This window comes from Mercenaria mercenaria, chromosome 10 (assembly GCF_021730395.1).
Source record: "Mercenaria mercenaria strain notata chromosome 10, MADL_Memer_1, whole genome shotgun sequence".
NCBI classification, from domain to species: domain Eukaryota; kingdom Metazoa; phylum Mollusca; class Bivalvia; order Venerida; family Veneridae; genus Mercenaria; species Mercenaria mercenaria.
Window position 1 is genome coordinate 80,264,830 of NC_069370.1, and position 23,141 is coordinate 80,287,970.

At 35.7% G+C, this 23,141-nt stretch overlaps 1 protein-coding gene across 1 annotated transcript; it reads right to left on the reverse strand.

Annotated features, from left to right (window-relative positions):
• Positions 1-811: 811 nt before the first annotated feature.
• Positions 812-22,832, reverse strand: LOC123561167 (uncharacterized). Its single transcript, XM_045353393.2, has 9 exons — positions 22,589-22,832; positions 22,079-22,284; positions 21,642-21,802; positions 13,555-13,758; positions 12,669-12,850; positions 11,428-11,602; positions 3,943-11,070; positions 2,902-3,081; positions 812-2,282 (listed from the first exon to the last, which is right to left on the reverse strand). The coding sequence occupies exons 1-9, from the start codon at positions 22,706-22,708 to the stop codon at positions 2,125-2,127; spliced, it is 8,514 nt and encodes a 2,837-aa protein (XP_045209328.2). The 5' UTR covers positions 22,709-22,832; the 3' UTR covers positions 812-2,124.
• Between the last annotated feature and the right edge of the window lie 309 nt (positions 22,833-23,141).

The window sequence follows — 23,141 nt, forward strand, 5'->3', positions numbered from 1 at the left end:
GTAGAGGATGAATTTCGCGCCGTGTGTGGCTGCGTTTGCTGTATGTAAAGCGCCTTTGAACGTGTTTATCATGAAAAGGGCGCTATATAAATGTGGTATAATGAATGTCACAAAATCATTTTGCTCCGACATAGGTTGTTACATCTACCGAACGGTTGGACAACCTAGACGTCTTTTATTTCATTTTGATTTTATTTGGAGGATTTTTAAGTCAAAACAATTTTCGCCGACAATCTCGTCATGAACCATTTATTTCTGATTTGCAGACGACATGATACATCAGCACATCACACGTACATATTGTATATAGCAGGTCTGTTTTAAAGCATACCTAATCACACAACATATCATTACTTCTTCGTTCATGTGGTGGGACTTTTATTTTTGGCGGGATGGGGGATGTAAATAGGAGGTCTTTATGCAACAGAAAACAGTTCTCGTCTTGAAATATCAATACAATATTACATGGTTATAACAATAACAACAACATGGTCTACAGATCAAAGTCTTTTTAGCAAGAAGGTCTTACGTTATCGTGTAAAAGAGCAATTTGATAGCATTGAAGGTTTTATTACAAAGCCTCTGGCGCAAGAAAGCAATCATTATTCTATCGGTCAGTGAGTATTATCTGTATACCGGTATGTTTTATAACTATTCTATTCCATAAATCATATACAAAAGACGAAAAGTAGATTATTACTGTTACACAGTAAATAAAGAAATTTATACAAAACTTCATTCCGACAGATAAATTCATAAGTCATATTACTGCCTAAACAACAAACGAAAAATAAATTATTATGACAAAACAAAAATTAACAAATCATTGGCCGACATAGACTTAATATTATGAATACATTTCATACAGCCTTTCACCTATGCAAATATTAGAATCACCACTTTTTTTCAGTTGAACCAAATTACCTTATGCGGAACAAAAGCTATATGGAGAAATAATTTAAACGAACATTTATAGAATGCACCTACGGCACATATATACGTTAATATCTAACAGACATAAAAGGACTGCCCCCAGAGCTTTGTATAATTCTTCTCTGCATCAAAATTTAATCACTTTTATTTCGTTTTGATTCTCAATTATATATTTATCTTAGATATAAACACATCGTAATCAAAACATGACATAACATAAAATAAATTCATCATACACATCCTTATTAGATATGACATTTCATTCAAAAATACTTTCTAATTATTTGACATTTCATTCAAAAATACATCCTTATTATATGACATTTCATTCAAAAATACATTCTAATTATATGACATTTCATTCAAAAATACTTTCTAATTATTTGACATTTCATTCAAAAATACATCCTTATTATATGACATTTCATTCAAAAATACATTCTAATTATATGACATTTCATTCAAAAATACATTCTTATTATATGACATTTCATTCAAAAATACATTCTAATTATTTGACATTTCATTCAAAAATACGTATTATCATATGACATTCCATTCGAAAATACATCCTAATTATATAACATTTCATTCAAAAATACATTCTAATTATATGACATTTCATTCAAAACTACATATTATCATATGACATTCCTTCAAAAATACACCCTAATCATATAACATTTCATTCAAAAATACATCCTAATCATATAACATTTCATTCAAAATCTTGTAACATTTAATTTAAAAATACACCTTAAAAATATATAATTTCAATAAAAAATACACCTTAATCATATAGCATTTCTTTCAAAAATACATCATAATCATATAACATTTCATTCAAAATCTTGTAACATTTAATTTAAAAATACACCTTAAAATATATAATTTCAATAAAAAATACACCTTAATCATATAGCATTTCTTTCAAAAATACATCATAATCATATACCATTTAATAACAAACATTTCCTTATCACATGAAACTTAATTTAACATACACATCCTAATCATAAAACAGTTAATTCGACATATACACATCACAGCATCGATCATAGCGTAAAATTCATTATATATGTACATAATACGTAAGCAATGTTTCATCATATGTTCATATCCTTTCAACACATGCCCATATTTCAACACTAATATCTATTACAAATGTCACTTATAATTTCACTCAATTCATCAGAAATGATGGACAGAAGCACCACTTTCTTTCCGCATCGACTTCTTCTCCTCGACGGCATTTTTTAAGGTATTTAACCAGTCAGTAGCCAGTGTCTGGGACATTGTCTTCAGTACAAACCACTTGTTGGCAGTTCTCAGTAAAATGTTGTACGTACCTGCAATAGTTATACAAAAATGGATGTAAATATACTTTTTTGCATGTTGTTCGTATAAGATATAACAGTTTTCTTTCTCTACTGTAATAATAATGCTGATCAGATAATACAACCAGACATTTTACCAGAACTAAGATGATGAATGGATCTTAAGACATGGGGGCCTTCTGGTAGGCTGATTAAGGGAACTGATTTCGAATCACTTGCCCTTCACCACTGTGAGTTCGATGTGAGAACGCCATCCCGCAAGCTTGCGGGGATTTTACCCAGGTGCTTACCCATACCAGAAATAATAACTGGGGGCATTATCCGTGATATTAAACGTACAACATTATCTAGCAAGACAACACCGTAGAACAGTCATTCATAGAAATATCTAAAAGGAATGTGCAATCACCGTACAGTTCGGGTTATTAAAAAATGTCTTGATCTCGAAAATTATTTTATGATGCCAAAGACATGCGTAAAGTCTGAAAGCATTTGGCATAGTAGTTTCTGAGAAACCTGCTTAAGAGTGGCACTCGGTCTGTTTTCCCCAGAGTTGTTCAGTAAGTTGAACTCAAAGTTGACTGTACAATCACATATACACGTATAAACTAGAAAACAACATGGTACCCACCATTTAGTTTCTTCACGGCAACCTCTGATATACAGTCCACTTGTAAATGCCTCTTGTAGGAGCTGTTGACTTTGCCCCACTGCAGTACTAGCTCGCCGTTGTTCTTGATCGACATGTCAAGAGCTAAAGAAACTTGAACCATGTGCTCCCAACCTTGGCTAGTCTGCTTTATGAAACAGTCTGAAAATATGTATACACATTTCGTTAGTATATTTTCAGGTTCGCACACATCGTCGCTTTTATTAAATATGTTCAAATTGTTTTTATCTTTAAAACTGTTTACATGTTTGTTCTTTGATTTCAATTTGGCCACTCATTTATCCTTTACATATCTAACTACGCATTGTTAAAAGCTCAGAGTCTGCTCAGAGTAATTATTTTTAATGCACTTTTAATCAAAATGTATTCTGACTTCTTAATACACCTAAAAATAACTTTGATTTTAATAAACATGAACTGTTTGTAGATAACGCTACGACATAAAACATGCAATATTAGGAGTGTTTACGTTAGATTCTATAAAGTAATTTTTACGTCAATGTTCACGTTAGACTCTATAAAGTAATGTTCACGTCAGATTCAATAAGGTAATTTTTACGTCTGACTGTTTTAAGTAATGCTTATGTCAGACTCTATAAAATAACGTAAACGTCAATTCTAATATGCTTGTTTCTGTTAAAAGACGCTTACACTAAAATGACGTCATGCGGTGACGTTGTTTTTGTTGAGACCAAGAAAGAGCGCTACTATATTTTATCTACTGTTTTAGATTAAGGGCATATTAGAATCGAAATAATGTATAGCAAAATCGTGTTTTACCTAAATTAATACACTCAAAATCGGTTATACGTCGCCAGAATAATTCATTCGGGCACACCCTCGTGAAATCATTCCGCGGGCGTATAACCTCTTTCCGTGTGTTAATAACGTTAAAACACTGTTTTTCTATATATTATTTCTTAAATCTATAAAGAAATGTTCACGCCAGATTCCATAAAGGAATTTTTACACCAGATGTTATAAAGTAAACGTTAGGCTTACCTTCGCGTAAAATGGCAAGTTCACTTCCGGGATTCTGCACTGCGTACTGTTGGCCTGGTACTATTTTCTTTGTCAGTTCTTTTTGCAATTTAGAGAGCCTAGACTCCCTCCCTTTTCTGTCACCTGGATATATCTTCTGTTCTGAATCAGTATTATTCCCTTTTTTACTTTTCTGATGAGGGGTTGTCACATGTGAAGCAATATGTTTCGGAACGCTGCTGATGACAATATTTCCAGAGAGAATTTCACTAATATAAGCATCTTGGTGGTCTATAAACGCCTTCATCAGTTCCATCAATCTCCCAGGAACAAGAGCTGCGTCTTCATGCCGCACAGCTTGTTTATTGTATCCGTATTGTAGAGCTACTTTATTTTGTTGAAGATCGTACATAATGTACAACGTAGTCTCGTACACATATCGTGTATGGTGTACATTCGATACTTTGATTGTCACTCTATTGTGTTTTATAGTCTGATTCATGTGCGCCATGTTGTCCATGACAAGTCTGTGCCGACCAATGTGCTTCTTCAACGCTTCTGACGTAATTTCCTCTTGAATTAAGTCATATGGGAACGCACTTTGTTGCGTTGTACGATGTAAGCTGGCGGAACTTCTTTTAATGTATTCGCCCACTTTACCCATGTTTCGTAAATCTCCTATCACAGGCATCGCGTTTATACACCGTGTAACAAACGATTTCAGCTGTGGGACATGTCCTCGCATGTCCACATTAGTGACCAATGGAATCAAGTCTTTATTTGTTTTCTCGTGAAGATGAAGCATGTACACAGGAACGATGAAGTTGTACAGAGAAATTCCATTAGATTTGGTGAAGTCCATCACCTCATTCACAAGTTCTAGTGGCATCTCTTCTGTAATCTGATACCAGTTGGTTTCGTCTAATTCTTCATCAATATCGTCTGCAAACGTAAATGGCTGAATATCCTGTGATAACTGCATTTTCCAATATTGCTTCAGATCGGACATCCTTGGTGTCAGAGCAGTCCTTACTGCATCAGCTGGTACTATGCTCGTGTCTTTTTCAGGAAGGGGCTCATTGCAGATATATGGCTTCATGTAGGTACCAATATCACGGAATAGCATGGCAACACCGGACAGATCCGATATCACAGAGTGAATATACATTCTCATCCGTGTCACATTCTTTTTACATGCAATCTTGAAACGAATGGGTAAGTCTTTCGTTAGATCAAAATACACATGATCTCTGTCATCAGAATCATCACCATTACAAATACTGTCAAAAGGCACTTGCTCCATATCAACATCGATATCATCAGCCGGCAGCAATATCGACTCGTATGTGAACTCTTCTTTGTTGATCTTGTAGATGCGGCGAAGTTCTGGATTCATTTTGATCAGATGGTTGAGCATTACCCTCCAGTCTTTGGGTTTAAGTTTTAACCCCATGACTTCGTAGTCGGCCTGCCGAGATAAATTACGACTGTGTGAGTTAATTACATAATCATTGAGCAAACTCTTCTGCATAAACGTTACAGTTCCACGCAAGAAGTCCAATAGCCTTCTGTTGTCTTCCCTAGTAGTGTCAGATGCACCACCTCCGCCAGAAGAAGACCCTCCGCCATTCTGTATATTTTCTATCAGATATAATGTAAGGGACTCGATAGTTGTTGAATCCGACAGCAAAGTCACTACAGGAATCCGTACTTGCATTGTATCAAAAACAGAATTGGCAAAGCTCATGGCAGCCATTGAATCGATTCCTAAGGTAACGAATCGAGATTCTTCATTGAGCGTATTGCCATCAACAATAAAGGTATCTGCAGCCATTTTCTTTATCAGGTCAACCAGCATATTTTTTTTGTCATCGTCACTGGAATTGTTGTATTCTTCAACATCGAAGTGATATTTTGAATCTGTCTTCTTAAAAGTAGCATTCTTAGTCCCGTACTTTTCTAGCAATCTGGCAAATTTGAATGGATATGATTTTATTGTCGGGTGAAATTCCATAATTGACCAATCAAAAATTCCAAATGTAACTTGAGGAGGATTTGTCATCACTGCCCTCAGAAAGCATGCCCTAATGTCGTCCACATTTAGGTAGTAGAATCCCTGACTTTTGAAGTTCTTTTCCATTTCCTTATTCTCCGCTGCCATGCCCAGGGATAGTGTACTCCAGTTTATACTTTGTCCACACAAGCCTAGACTTCGTCTGTAGTGAGCAAATGAATCTTGGAAAGAATTTCCTGCTGCATAGTTACACTGACCTGGATTGCCAAATATGGCAACAATTGACGAATGCACTACAAAGAAATCAAGTGGCATTTCGAGAGTTGCAATGTGAAGATTCCAGGTTCCAAGTACCTTTGGTTGTAAAGGCTTTTCAACATCTTCGAGTGTCATCATATTCAACAACATATCATTTATGACACCACCACCATGAAACACGCCTTTAATTTGAACTTCACCGAGTTTAGATTGTAAATCTTGGAGCGCTTTTTTCAGGCCGTTGAGATCAGTTATATCCACTTGTACCGGCAAGATTCGGCATCCGTATCTTTTCTGAATATCAGCTATCTCTGTCATTCTCTCCTCGGAGGGTGGACGTCTAGATAATGTAGATATATATCCAGCACCAAGTTCAGCCATAAGTTGTAGTAATTCCCAGCCTAACCCCGTTAAACCTCCTACCAGAATGTAGCATCCATCTTTTCTAAACACTTCCGTTCTAAATACTTTCAGTGGAATGTAATTTTCGTTATTTTTTCCCTCCAGTAAAGGTAGCTCCGGATATGGTAGGTTGAAGATCGACGTCTCCTCTTCCCCATCATATTCGTCATATGTTCTTCCGGAAAGTGACTCCTTCACACTGTTATCGAGCGTTTTCAACCAACTGTATACCTTGGGAACTTTTTCCGTGAGTTCTGTATATGTGAACAACTTTTCCGTATTGAGAATATTAACAGAAAGCCCTTTCATGTTGTGATGAACCCATCTTTGCATGTATCTGGGGAAATATTCTTCAAGACTTACAATCTTCTGAACAGCTGAAAATTTCCTTCGGAGCACTTCTATATGCCCAGCAGTAATGGTAGATAGCACAATCAATGTTTGTGCAGACATGCCAAATTCTGTTGAGGGATCAACCACCTTTTCTTTTGTCTCTATCTTCAATGTCACTTTCTTCCATTTACTTAGCATATTTTTCAAGAGAGTTATCCAAGTACTACCATCATCCTCGACGATGACAAAAACACTCGACGATTGTTTGCAACATTCAACGATATTCCACAATAATACTCCGACTGTCATTGTTCCCGGTGTGTATGGCTGGAGACAACCTATGTCAAAAATACACTTTGAGGGAATATCAACAACGGAAGAGACATCCACAGGATAGCAGAAGCCTAGCTTCGGTGTCTTCTCAATTATTTTCTTCGGCTTCTTGTTTTTATCTTCCAACCATCCAATTCCTTCAAGACAAACCACTTGAAATCCATTTTCATCATTTTCAGGCCAGTAATTGTTTTCAGCATCTTCGGATACTGTAGAAGTTGGGTAGAGTGCCGAATCGTGATTAAAAATAGTATGCAAGCGTATCTTGCATGAGTTTGCCATATTGGCATCTTTTACATTTTTCGTCTTAAACTGGTAATGCGGGTTTGTTACAACTGCGGGATTTGTTGACTTCAAAACCAGTTCCTCTGTTGCCTCGTAATCTATTTCACGATAGTTGGGTTCTTTGTCCTGTTCTGGATCTTCAATGAATTCGCTGTAGAAGACTTCTCCACTGTCTATCAGATACTCGTTATAATTGACTGTACTTCTATTGAGGACAGACTCGAGAGCGATAGCATTTTCATCTGTCAACGACATGTCAATCAGTCTAAGGTCGCTGTACGCTGTTTCAGCCAGTGCTGATCTCACCATTCCCCAAAGTTCACTTCCACAAACATTTGAAGCATGTATGTTACGAGTTGTGGCGGCTTTAACACTTTCTGTCACAACAAAGACTGGCAAACTCGCATTATTTTCTTGTATCACTTTTATCAACATTGCAAGAGACAGGAATGTATGCTTTGCATAGTGATATACCGATTTATTTTCATTTTTCACGTTCTGTACGTGGTAACACGGAGCAAACACAATTGCCCGAATATTGTTGGTTTGGTCAAAAGCCATTCTGTACATTACTTCCGTATCTGGAAGACTGTCATTCAATTCATATGATGTAGCGAGCGAATCCTCTGCCATCCGGTAACAATTGATAAATCGTTTTGTCCCAAATATTACGACTTTTCCTCCAACATTTTCTGTCTGTTCCGCGTCCTCAGAGATTTCCTGTTGCGGAACCTTTTTCCAGTTAATATCATAAACTAAACTTTGATTTGGTGCATCAGATATCCTGATCGTTTTTGTATAGAAATTCTTAATTTCTGCTATTACATGACCATCTGTTGATAGCAAAAGTGAATTGTAGTGGTTTCCAGCCGGCGTTGCTTTAACCATTTGTGAGTAACCGTACATACGGCCCTGTGGCGGCCTATTGATTACAATTGAGCTTAGACCTTTTGGTAACGTTGGGCCGTCGGTACCGATCGTACTTAGAATGCCAAATGTCTGGAACATTGCATCAATTATTGACGGATGTAAGTGAGTTGCCTTTCCTTGTATTTTAACTTCTTCTGGTACAATGAACTCAACAAGGCATTCAGTGGCTGATGACCAAGACTGTTCTATCAAACTAAGGGACTCTCCATAGTTGAAATCAATTCTCTCTAAGCAGGAGTAACTTTCCTCTTTATTTTTGTACGATTTACATCTGGACTGAATATGGGAGATATCAACTTTTGCTCTTTCGGGTTCACTCCGACGAACGATAGTTCCATGGCAAAGAGTCCTATCATCTCTCTTTGCTGTGTATCGATGGCCGTCAATATCCTCATCTTCAGTCATTTCTATGTCTATCTGGTACTGCTTTTCATCTGGAGGTGTAAACGGTTTTACAAATTCTGTAGATACAGAAATCTCGTACGCATTTAGATTAGATTTTCTTTGGCCACACTCCAAGGCAGCTTCAACATATGTTGCACCGGGGACAAGTATTGCATTTAGGAAGTAATGGTCATAAACGAATGGCGTTGTTTCTTTGTCAATTAGAATACGGAATTCTGCTTTGCCTCCACCATTTCGTCGTACATACATATGCTGGTCTGAGTTAAATGGTATACCTTGCAGCATCTGAACGGAAGACTCGGGGATGTAGAGGATTTTCGATTTATTGAATCCGTATCGAGGTGATGAAACTGCGTGACCGGAAGTAGGAACTAAACCTTTCCAATCTATCTCGGATCCTAACTCGTACAGAGTACTCAAAGAAGAGTAGACACTGACACATTCTTTTTTGCCATTCATTGATGGAAGACAAACTCCTTTTAATATTTCGCCCATAATATTTGGCAAGTGCGCACGCAATACCTGTCTTGGTCCAATCTCTACGAATACATTTGTTACTCCTTCACGAGAAGCTTTAAGGATAGCATGCATGAATCTAACAGGCTGACGGATATTTTCAGCCCAATATCTACCAGTCTGGAATTCTTCATCCTCGGCAATTTCACCTGTGACAGTTGAAATATGTTCTATTCGTCGCACTCCTTTTTGTATATCTTTAAGCTGTGCTTCTATCATATCCATACACGGGTCTACCTGATGACTATGGTACGCACATTGCACTGAGAGTGGTCTTATCATTATATCTGCATTGTCTTTGTCATTCATATCTTCAAGCTCTGACTTAATGGTTTCCATGACATCAGCGTCCCCAGAAAGTGTACATGAGGTAGGACTGTTATACACAGCAATTGTAACTTTATTATCATACTTTTCGCACAGACTCTCAATGTCTTCAATTGCGTAGTTGCCTGCAACCATCATTTTACCGCCTGTCATTTCGGCTAAAATCTTTGACCTGTAATATATAACACTGACGGCATCTTTCAACGGAAGTGCTCCTGATGCATAGGACGCGGCGACCTCTCCAACAGACTGTCCAATGATGGTGTCGGGTGTAATACCCCAGCTTCTCCACAAAGCAAATAGGGCAACCTGAGTGCAGAAAATTGCAATGTGGTTCAAGAAAGGATCACTGTAATCGGTTGCTTCATTTCTGAATTTTTCTGCTATACTCCAGCCAGACAGTGGCTGTAGGTACTGATCGATTGCTGAGATCTTGTTTCTGAACACTGGTTGTGTGGCCATCATCTCAGCACACATGCCTTGCCACGTGGTTCCTACTCCACAGAACACAAAGACCTTCCGCATAGTTTTGTTTGTCTCAAGTTTTTCAATATTTTGCATTTTTACTTTTATCTGCTGTTGGATCTCTTCGACATCCTTTCCGAACAGAATGGTCCGGGTGGGATAGTGGTCCCGGTGAAATGCTGATGTATATGATACATCCTGCAAACTGACGCCGTTGGACAAGTCTTCGTTTAAATGTTCCATAGTGTTTATCAATGAAGTTGTATCCAATGACGATAAACAAACAGTTTTGTACGCCGACATTTCATTTGTAAGAGGCGAGCTGATAGTGGGATAGGGCATTCGGGTATTTTGTACAACAATGGCATGGCTATTTGATCCCCCGAAGCCAAATGAGTTAACACAGCAAATTCTGTCACCATCTTCGTTTGGCAGCCAATCAACCACATCAAGTGCAATGTCTAGTCCGTACTCATCTAGCTTTATCTTTTTGTTCAAATTTGATTTGTCCTTCTTCACGTGGAGACTTGGGACGATTTTTCCGTTCTTCATCATCAACAACACCTTAATCAGCGCTGCAACCCCTGCCGCCGATTCCGTATGACCGATATTTGTTTTCACTGATCCAATCGGAATGGTCTTATCGGAAAACGCTGAGTACCTGTCTGGGTTTGATCTTCCTTCAGATTTTTCAGCATCTATACCAACTGTGTCTTCTTTCTCGCTGTCAGAAGTATCAATTTCTGAAGGATTTCCACTATCACTACTTGATGGTCTTCTATCATTTGTGTGTGAAACAATCTGTGATTGTTCACGGCATGAGGCTATAAATCTGCCTAAAGCATTTGCTTCTGTAGGATCTCCTATAGGCGTTCCAGTTCCTACAATAGGGGAACAAAAATATTATTTGAACAGTTCTATACTATCTAAATATTGTTCACATTTTAGCTAAAATGTTAACAATTACTAGTATCAGTTTTCAAACTTTGATCGCTTAACCACTTTCATATAACAAATAGTCACCTCGTTTGGGGTGTAACTGCAATTTGTCAAAATCTTACTTCGTAACTACAAATAAACGTTGTTTTTACAATGCCAGGACCTAAGGAAGCCTTTAATTTTCCAGATTTTGCAAAAAGGTTTAAAAACACAACAAAAAATACCTTCAATTTATGATTTTATTTCTAAATAATGCGAAATGACTGCGGGTCACCATGATTTTTTGCTAAACATCTTACCATGTGCCTCTATGTACTGTAGTGACGTTGGATTAACGCCATATTGTTTATACACTTTTTTCAGTAACTCTTCTTGTTGCTCACCAGATGGTGCTGTTATAGGCTGAGAAACACGACCATCTTGGTTACTTCCGGTTTTTAAGATTCCCCAAATTTTGTTTCCGTCTTTAAGAGCCTGAATATTTCGAGAAAGTATGTCATTACTACATCTTTTTCATTCTTGATTTTGGTCAGTATTGAATGGTTTTCTTTGGTTATTATTGAAATGTTATTTCATTTTATTTAATCGTTGATTCCCTTATTTCAAACAACCATATTTGATTTTATTGGCTTTGTACTATAAGAGTCTTTCACTAGTTGAAGGTGCGGATGGAAATTTCTGGCTTGAGGGCAACTGTTTCGGCGGCAACGTGGCTCAGACGTGTTCCCGCAAGACAGTTACACTCAAGCCTTTTTTTCCATCAGCACATTCAACTTTTGATATATTCTTTATCTTTCATGCTATAACTCTTCTGTTAGAAGAAATAAAGTAAAACGAAAGGGTTTCTTTTAAGCACTATTTCATTACAGTAACTTATATAAATTTACGCATCCATTCATAAATTACAGCACGTCAGTCGTCATATACTCCAGAGTGTAAGACGGGTTTTCAAGCACCGGCAAAAACACCGACATGCAAGAAATAAAGAGTGTACGAGTAGGGAACATTCTAATTGGTGGTTTTTTTTTTACTTGCCTATCGTTAAAGTCATTTCTTCGAAACTTAAAAGAAGCTATAAATTCACGTTAATCAAGAGTATAATTATCACAACTCAGCCTATATTTGGCCAGGAAAAAATACCTGTGCTTAGTGTTACCCAACCGACTTTAAAATTAAGCCCCGACTCTTTTTTTTTCAACTTGGAAAAAGATATTATAATTTATTGCTGTCAGAGGTGAATTTTAGGGAAATTTTGATGAAATTTATCAAACTTTGATTCATTCATACGAAGTTTGAGTTGTAGCAATATTCGCTTTTGATGACACGATCTTTATGAAATAAATATTAAAAAAAAATGCCTACAATGTTTTTTTTTTTTTCTCTCAAGTAACGCTAAAAACAGAAATTTTATGGCCTAAGCATTAAGGAACCAAGTTTTTTTCCAATAATTTAGGAAGCAGAAAAATAAAAAATAAATTTTCTTCCTTAATAGCCTATGCACCTGTTGATTATTACATTATAACAGGCATGAAATATATACCTTTTTATAAGACTTTAGTATAACCACCCCACAGCCTTCACCACGTGCGTATCCGTCGGCAGAGTCACAGAAAGTCTGACACTGTCCCGTCGCTGACATCATCCGAGCTTTACACAGTGCTATGAAGGTATCAGGGGAGATAATGCTGCTAACACCGCCACAAACAGCCATCTCACAGTCGCCTGTCATTGGATGGAAGGAAAATGCATATACATATAGAATATACATAGGCCTATATGATACAGCTCTAGAACATATCAAGAACGTTTTCGGTATCAAAAACGTTCAAGGCGCATACCTTATGGCCTAAGCATTAAACAACCAGTAGCAACTGTTCTGAATAAGAAGCTAAACATTTTGGTCATCATAATTGGTTAAATGACCTTTAGAAGCTTTTTAAAGAGCAAACTAATAAGAATTAAAGATTCTTTATGAACTTGCTGGAACTGACACCGTTATGATAGTGATTTGTAGGATATGGAGCGAGCAAAAATGAACAAAAATTCTATGACATCTTCTTTCAAACTGACTTTATTTTGGATAAGACAACTATTAGAATAGTTACTGCGATCTAAGCAAATATTTAAAAGATTCTATGGTACCATTTCTGGAAAGAAAGACCAGATTATTTATTTAGTGTAATGTAATGCTGAGGCCAAAATAATTATTAACTTTCTCTCCCGCCCCGAAAACTGTGTGCTATTATAGAACTGTGTCAGGTCATGCATATTAATGAAAGTAGTCCGGCAGCATACAATACAAAGGGTACAATACGGAATTTAAAATGTACAATACGGATTTTTTTCTGCCTGTTCATATTTAATTGCGAAATACAAGCAGATTTTTTTCAGAATTTATATAGGTGTATATTAAAAAGAGTTATTACCTGTTCTGATTGCCTGACAACCTAGATGTATGGCTATCATAGAAGAGGAACATGCTGTATCTATAACCATGCAGGGTCCTTGTAAGTTATAGACGAATGAAACACGTGACGCTATTATTGTCGTACTCATTCCGGTAGCCGAATAATTTGTATCATCGCTGTGGTCTGAACTAGCAATCACCTTGTAGTCATCGTTCATGACACCTGTGATAATGATAGGTTACTGGCAACATTCCTTTGTCTATTAGGAACAGTGTTCTAAACATTCAACTGTAACAGCAGTCTTCTATTTTTTGTCAAAGGAATGAACTTGTACACTGCTCTGCTCTAGTGTCCTGTCCTACTTTCGAGTGTCGTAAGTATTCATCACGTGGCTAGTGTGCCTGCGCCAAGTTTTACTTGGAACAGTCCACACACGTTGTAAACATTCTAGAACACTACTCAGTTTCACTTCACTGATTTAGAGCATTTGCAGATTATTCTGATTTGTCAGAGGAATACGACCATCAGTTTATTACATCTTTACGATGAGCATTAATGCCTACTTGACACTCGTTCCAATTACATTATTATATATACTACATCTACATGATACTTCCAACAATCATTAACGATTATGACTGGAATATTATGTTTATAAACAAAGTAATGCTCGAAGAATCAGCAGAGTCTGTTCTCCCTTAAAGGAAAACAATATTTCTTTTAATATTACTCAAAGGCTTGGAACTGTTCACTCTCCATTATGCCCAATACCGAATTTGGTATAATAAAAGCAACTAGATACAAACATTTGTCTCAAATGACTAACTGATGAGAGCGTTTAATCAATCAGAGGAACAGCTTCGTTTACACATTTTGTTATTGTTATAGAAACTCTGTGTTAATATGTTTTCTTAAAGTTAGTATCATGTAAATGCTCAGTCTATCTTATTGTAACATGTATACACACATACACGAATATTTATGTATGTATGCTAATTTCACTGTTCGTCATAAACTGTGCATGTTTATGTCCTCATGGGCTTTTATTTACGTTGATAAAAGGAGAAAAATCATGTTAAAACGAGGGACATAGCAACTGCTTAGAGTGTCATCTGTTTGAATTATTGGATCCAATGTTTGGAAACTGCATTTTTAGTGTATTGTTTGTCAAGTTTAAGGTATTGTCCGTAAGTATTGACCTGGCACTCATTAATTTTCGCCGATAATTTCGGGCGTTTTCGTTAATTTACGCAATATAGTAGAGCAGCAAACCCCCAGTTTTAGCATTCAACCTGGCCACCAAAAGTTACAAAATATGTCATATACCAAAATGTTTGGGAGGGTCTGAAGTTTATTGGACTGCCGGCATAAATTGCAAATTTTTGGTGCGGACCAAGAAATCCAAGATGGCGTCCAAGATGGCCGCCATTTTAGTCTTTATACGTAGATTTGAAAATAACGCTAGTAAATATTTATAAAGAAAACACAAGTGACTTAACCACATACAAGTATCTAAACTAAGAAAGTGTTAAATAATTGTTATATTCTCGAGGTCACTCAAGGTCATGTCAAGGTCATACTTAAGGTCAAAAGGTCAAAAACGGTCTAAAATCACTGTTTTAGCTACAATCTTTTTTATTTTCTCCAAACTGAATGAGGTAATCTGTCATTTCTCATATCAGAGTAGATCTGTGTGTACTGTAGTTTCATTTGCACTATTTTACAGGAGTACAATTTGGTTACTATGGTTACCATAGCTGAACTAAAAACGTTTCAATATAGCCATTATTTCAGATCTATTTGGTGGATTCATGTACAAGTTTTTGAAAAGAACAAATGTTACAAATTTACTTCTGTTGTGTGTAGTAAAAAGAAGTGATATAATTTTGGTACTGGTCAATGTCATTTCAAGGTCAAGGTCAAAAATAGACCAAATTACTTTTTTACCTACAAATTGAGAGCATAGATCTGGTAACTATAGTAATACCTAAATGTTCTTTACTATGCCCGGGATTTTATCTCTATTAGGCAGATTTAGATATACTTATGAAGAAAACGCATGTAACAGAAAACCTGTTTTTTCTGAAAGACAGTTTTTAACATACAGAATATGGTCCATGGTCAATGTCATTGCAGTGTTTTAAAATGACTGCTATTACGGTCCTTTTAGGTCGCGTCAAAAGTAAGGCTATTAAATATCAATGAAGAAAACACATGTGGCCTAATGGCATACAGGTATTCGAACTAAATAAAGTTTAAAATAAATGTTATATCACCAATAGTCATTTCATGGTCATACACAAGGTCAAATACGGTCTAAAATCACCGTTTCAGCTGCAACTTTTCTTCATTCTGAGACTCCAAAATGAATATCATTACTTTTTATTTTTCATATATCAGACTAGGCTTGTGTGTATGACAATTCATTTGCACTATTTTAGGGTAGAAAACTTTGTTACCATATACAGTAACCATGGTGAAACAAAATGCGTTTCAATATAACCACTAGTTAAGATCTAGTTAGTGGAAACCGGTCACGGACATTTTCAAGGTCATATTCAAAGTCAAAGGGTGAAAATAGCCTAAAATCATCTAAACCCTATACACATTTTCAATATTTTAAATTGCACGAATTTTCATATTAAAGATTGTATATTTGTTAAAACATATATAATGATACATATTTTGCTTGGTTGGCTGTGTAGAAGACAATTGTAGACATCCAGATCACGAAGTTAATATATGGTTTTGGTGGGCGTTCTGGCTATAATGACCCGAGGGCCATTGTAAAACTAGATGTGCCATTAGGATGTCCTTTTTTCAGCTTGATTATGATGAAAGTTTGAACCAATCTGGAGTCCGTCTCCTGGAAAAACTAGTACCGATGCCATATGAGTTTGCATGGTCATGACCTCAGTAGGGCTTGTACTCAGAGACCCCGGGTTGAGCGGTTGATACCTTCACCATAAACCACTGCAACTTAGAGCAGAACGCACACCTAATATGTTTATTGACAATATCATGTTATCGACAAATGTACCAAAAAGTTTTTGTAAACTTTTAACGTAAATTTAGTAATATTCATACTAAGTATATAATACGTTTCAACACCACGGCTGTCATTAGTGACGTCACACGCCTGAGTTAACAACAATATTGACAGATGTTCCATTTCAAAGTTGGAAATTGTATAACAGAAATTACATAATTACTTTAGTTACGTGTGCAACATTTGATTTTGTAATTGGTATGGTAAATAATCTACATCCGATTGTTATTGTTATCATGTCTTCTTCAAATATCTTAATCATTAAAATATATTACAAAATATTGCAGATATAACGCTTCCTTTAGCATTTTAACCACATATTATAAAAGAACGTTTCCAATCCAAAGGAAGTATTTCTTTGTACAGTTAGTTAATATTTTATCTCAGAATAAACATTATCTTCAAATCTTTTTGATATCTATCAATTTCCGTCGGCTTTAACATCTACACATGTAAAATGGTTGTACAAAGGCAGATCTTTTGTGGTAACGGATGCCACCAGCACAAAATGTTTTGAAAGTCACTGGAAAATGACACTGCTAATGGTTTTTCACCTTCAAATTGCCACTTTTTCTATATAAACTTATTATATATTTATAGTTAAACTCTGGTAGATATTTACATCTAACTTAAATTTGCAGGAACCATGAAATCAGACATTAAAGCAAATTTATTAGATACCAAGTTTCAATTTGTATTGGCCAACAAATCACCATAAACTTTCAAACAAGAAAAGGTTTTCAAAAACAGAGGGTCTATATCTTTCTATTGTAACATTGCCAGTATCCCAATATTTCTTAAATCCTAATTGGGAGAATTGCATGGTCTAAAAGTGCTAGCTAACCTTAAATCAGACAAAGCTTCAGAATAAGACTGTATTCACCCAGTTGTCCTTAGGCGCTTTGGGTAGAAATTGTTGATGTTCTGGTAATAATTTTCCAAACCTATCTCCTTTGGTTACTAGCCTAGCAGATTAGTCCCGCTGCTCAAAGAGGGAGACCCAAGTAACTTAGCAGACTATTGGCTTATGCCTATGTTTTGGTTAAGCTTTAGCTCACCTACGTAACACAACATTCCACATGACCTCCAACATGGCTTTCATGATAAAGTCTTGTCTGACTCAGCTGATTGTATTTAATTTAACAGATGAAATGACTAGAAACATAACGATTTATAAACAAACTAACTTGATCTTGCTAGACCTAAGTTTAGTTTTTGAAAAGGTAAACCACTCAAACTTCTTCTAAAGGCATTTGCCTACAATTTCTCGAGTGGCCTGTGGCATTCCTACTCAATAGATTCTCTTACTTCACACAATAGAAATAAGTTTGTAACATTTGTTCTTTTCAAAAACTTGTACATGAATCCACCAAAGCTATATATTAAAAAGTTTAGACAAAATATGGAATGGTTTGCAAAAGTTAACTAATTTCTGTGTCAAAGAAGGGCCATAACTGAGCTACAGTACTTATCCTAGTTATGTAGTCTTGCCTACATTTGTAGCTATGATGGTAAACAAGTGGTCAATGCCATTTGACAAACATGTTTGACAAAATATGGACCGGTATGAAAAATTTAACTGATTTCCAAGTCCATAAAGGGTCATAATTCAGCCAAAATAGTTGAACTATTGCCTAAAGATGGAAATCATGATGAAAAGCAAGTGTTCAAAGTTTCAAAGCCACATGTCAAATACAAATAGTTTCGACGAAACATGTACGATGTACGAAAACCGAACCAATATTCAAATCCAAAAAGGGGAATAATTCAGCCAAAATACGTAATAGAGTTAAGTACTCTTGCCTACAGATAGAGACTAATATAATAAACAAGTGTTCAAAGTTTCAAACCCATATGTCAAATACATGATGCAAAACATAGACTTATACGTAGTCTGAACCAATTTCAAAGATCAAAACGGGCCATAATTCAGCCAAAATACTTGACAGAGTTACTTACTCTTGCTTACTGGTAGATACTGTTATAATAAACAAGTGTTCAAAGTTTAAAAGCCACATTTCAAATAGCTTTTACAAAACATGGACTTGTACGAAGTCTGAACCAATTTTTAAATCCAAAAGGAGCCATAATTCAGCCAAATTACTTGACAGAGTTATGTACTCTTGCCTACAGGTAGAGACTAATATATATAAACAAGCGTTCAAAGTTTTAAAGCCAAATGTCAAATAGTTGTTAGAAAACATTGACTTATAATTAGAATAGCTTCTAATGCAAATTTAACTTTAGGCTTCATAAAAGAACATCACAACAGCCAGTGAAAATGTCAAAACTCTACCATATAAAACTCTTATCCATCCATACATGACATAGCTGGAATATACACCTACCATCTGCATCCATACACTCAAGTCAAAACACATAAAATTGAAATTGCCTCATATCCCCATTTGGAGAATTTTCCTGCTATACTTTCTTAAAGAAAAAAACAACATGTTGTTTGAAAAATAGAAAAATTAAATAAAAAAAACACTGCATTGTAAGCAATGTTTTTATCTTTTAATTGTACTTATTTCACATTCTCACTTTATATCTGATGTTAGACCCATAACTAATGTCTGAAAGAAACTTTGGCATTACCACAGAGATAGAAAATAGCGTAGAAATATTTCAGAGTTACGTTACAAAACAGCTTTATTTCTTTATATCTCGCATAAACCCAGTCCTTGGTCAGCTTATTTTTTGTCTCGCTACTGGCAGTAGTTTTTCAAAATTCAGAAAAAAAATGTTTACGTCAATTTTAAGCGTTGGAACTTAGATAAAGCTTCAATATGAAACATGCAGCGACTGTAATTAAGATGTTCATGCAAGTGCTGTTTAAGTATTTTATAACTACAAAGAAAAGATGATTTAAATACAGGTATTAATATTGATCTTGTCACTGAATTCATATTAGAATAAGTTTGTTTGTTAATGTAGGTAATAAATACGAATATGTCTTTTTGGAATCGAAACAATTTAATAGATAAAAAAATGATATAAATGTCATTTTGTATAGTTAAAAATGATATCATGGTTATTTTAACATTTTAACCTTTATATGTAGGACCTTAAAAATTATCTTGATAAACCTAAACTATAACATATTTTAAACATTTGAGTATATTGCAAATATATCTTAATTAAGATTGCAAATGAAATTGTAAAACCATAGGTTTATTTTGAAATGAAAATTTGTACCATTTGAAAAAAAATGAAAACGTGTGAAATTGTCACGGTACTTGGTCACGTTAGGGGAGAAGATGTTTCCAGCAGCCTGTTAGCTCGGTTGGTAGAGCACTCGCCCTGTAAGCGGGGGTCCCGGGTTCGAGCCCCAGACTGACTGCATATTTATCTCACCCTGTGACATATGGCGCCCAACATTGGACCGTGGCATGCTTGCTTGGTCAGTCTTACGACGCTTGCAATATTATATACCTCCGGAATTCGAGGACGAATTTCCAATTTGTGGGGATGTATGTCAAGGTACGAACTTGGTCACGTTAGGGAGAAGATGTTTCAGGTAGCCGGTTAGCTCGGTCGGTAGAGCTCTCGCCCTGTAAGCGGTGGGTCCCGGGTTCGAGCCTCGGATTGACTGCACATTTATCTCACCCTGTGACAATGGTAATTAAAAAGTGTTTTTTTTATGTATCCTGTTTTGTTATTTTGACCAACTATCCTTGAATGACCTCAATCACTCCCAACAATATAACATATAAAAGAACCTTTCACTACAAACAATTAAAAGCAGTTTGTAAAATGTGTTTGTTTTTTTTTCACATTTGTATGTGATTCCACCAACTAGATCATATTAACAGATATATTAGAACCAATTTTGTTTCACCATGGTAACCATGTTAGCCAAATGTACTCCTCTAAAAATATTACAAACGAAATTGTCATGCACACAAACTTGTTCTAAAATGAAAAATGGCCAGTTATGTCATAGAATTTGGAGAGAATGTAAAACAATTGCAGATAAAATAGTAATTTTAGACATTTTTGACCTTTTGACCTTGCCTACGGCCTTAAACTGACCTTGAGTGACCTCAAAAATATAATATGTTTTTACACATTGTTAGTTTAAATATTTGTATACAGCTAAGTTACATGGTTTTTCTTCATAAATTATTTACATCCTTATTTTTAAATTTACCTATAAACTCTTAAAATGGCGGCCATCTTGGACGCCATCTTGGATTTCTCGGTCCGCACCAAAAATTCGCAATTTATGCCGGCAGTCCGATAAACTTCAGACCCTGCCAAACATTTTGGTATATGACATGTTTTGTAACTTTTTGTGGCTAGGTTACTCATTAACTAAGCCATTTATTAGGTTTTGCTGCTCTACTAATATAAGTATCATGAAAGTATCTACATTACTAAAGTAACATGTAAAGTTAACCGATGACACGGTGGTGTAGAGGTAAGTTGTCTGACTTCTACGCACGTTACCATGGGTTCGAAATCACTTACTGAATTGAGTTTTTTTCTTCAATTTAATGTATTGTATTGTTATCATTTATATTATTTTATGTATCATATTTCATGAATTTTAATTCTTTTCTCTTGTTGTATTTTTTTCTGGAACGCTGGTGACAGATAGTTTGTCTTTTTATGTAACATACTTTTAAAATAATTTTATTCCACTTTTTACAACGGGTAAATATGATTACACTTAATAAATGAACCATAAATATCACGAAACGTTTGAACAAATGAGTAATAAGTCTGCATATAAAATTTGGGGAAAAAAGATATGGTAAAACGTAGGACTCGAACCCACTATCCTGATATTGACAGGTAAAAGCTGTGTCCGCACAGCTACCTGCACATGTGACAATATATCAGTTAGGAATTATATATGTAATATTTAGTTATATCGCTATTTATGATCGGTCACCGAAAATTAATTTACGGAAATATACGGAATATTCATGAGTGCCAGGTCAATGCTTACGGACAATAACAGATGTATTTAACCTAACACATGGTGACAGGTGATTTAATTAAATTATTACTAGTAATTAGGTTCTAAAATCAGAGTTGTTTAACTTACCGATATAAACACCAGTTGAGGTCCCTTGTAAATCTTTCCTCGTGATTCCGCCGTCCTCCATCGCCATGTGTGTGCATTCCAGTACATATCTTTGCTGGGGATCAATACGAATCGCTTCGTTGTCACTCACCTGGAACAGTCTATTGTCCCACTCGTCATGTCTAAAAAAGACGGGAAAATATCCTATCTTACCATTTCTCTTTTATATCGTATTATATCATATCTAATACTACATCCGATTCCATATCATACTATCGAAATAGCATACCATAGCATAGCATAGCTATATCATACCATACCATACCATACTATATCATACCATACCATACTAAATAAAACGAATTTACGCTCGTGTTATCGTTTTATCATACTTTCTAGTCAGCGAATTTCGACATTGGTGGAAACAGCGTACAACATTATGTAAATTGTATACTCACTTGCTGATGAAACCAGCTTTCTTTACATAATGTTTTCCTGGTTCGTCTTTGTCCTCACTATAGAATGCATCATTGTTCCACCTCTCGAGGGGAATGTCTTTCACGTGATTTTCGCCATTAACGAGAAGTCGCCAGTACTCGTCGATGTTATCAGCCCCCGGAAACCGACATCCGATTCCCACGATGGCGATTTCGTCGTCCATATTCTATATAAAAAGAGACAATCTTCAATGTTACATTTATCGTAATCATATGGTGAGATTTCTAAACGATTAAGTCCTGGGCTCTGACCAGTGTCCCGGTCGCAAAATGTGGAAAGTAGAGGGGCACTTTAACAGGGTCCATCAATGAAAAAGTATTTGTTAATGTATAACTACCATAAAAAATTAAGTTATTGGACCATAAATAACGCCATCGTGTGTGACAGCCACATATAATGACCATAAAACAGGTCTCGCTCACGTCTATGTTGACCGAAAATCTGACATCATTACACAAAGACCAAATTACCAATTCTGTTGACAAGTCTGTATTCTTAAATGACGAAAGTTGATGGTCATATTTTATCCCAACACAAATGATGTCTAGTAAGGTTCGCCCACAGAAGTCGCGTGAATTTTTATCCGGCATATTTAAACTATGTATTAAAAACGTTCAGAACAGCATTGCTTACAATGCAGATATTAAGCTGCCGATACATGAAAAAATAATCCATTTCGGCTTGCTTGTTTCGAAATTACGGACGAAAAATTAATTCATCACAGAAACGTATTGAAATATTAAGCGGTTGAACGCGACAATAAACGTTTCCAACGTCAAGCATCACTGCTTCGCATCTGTATGCGTGCGCAAGATTTGAAAATGCTTTTATCTTATATGTAAAATCGCATGCATGCACAAAAGGCAGTATTAGGCAGTATTTTGTTCAAGGAGAACAAAATAATAATCAAATAAACAAATAAATAAAGTACTAAAAAATAATTAATAACAATAATAATAACAACAACAACAACAATAGTGATGATAATGAATTGCTAGTTTGTTTCTAAAAAAATCTAAGAAT

Bases quoted from the DNA above. Each gene is read 5' to 3' on its own strand.
- LOC123561167 (XM_045353393.2), bottom strand. From the start codon at position 22,708: ATGCCGGATAAAAATTCACGCGACTTCTGTGGGCGAACCTTACTAGAC. The intron at 22,285-22,588 runs GTAATTTGGTCT...CTTTTTATATAG, and splicing joins CAGACTTGTCAACAGAATTG to AATATGGACGACGAAATCGC. The intron at 3,082-3,942 runs GTAAGCCTAACG...ACATATTTTCAG, and splicing joins ACTTGCCATTTTACGCGAAG to ACTGTTTCATAAAGCAGACT.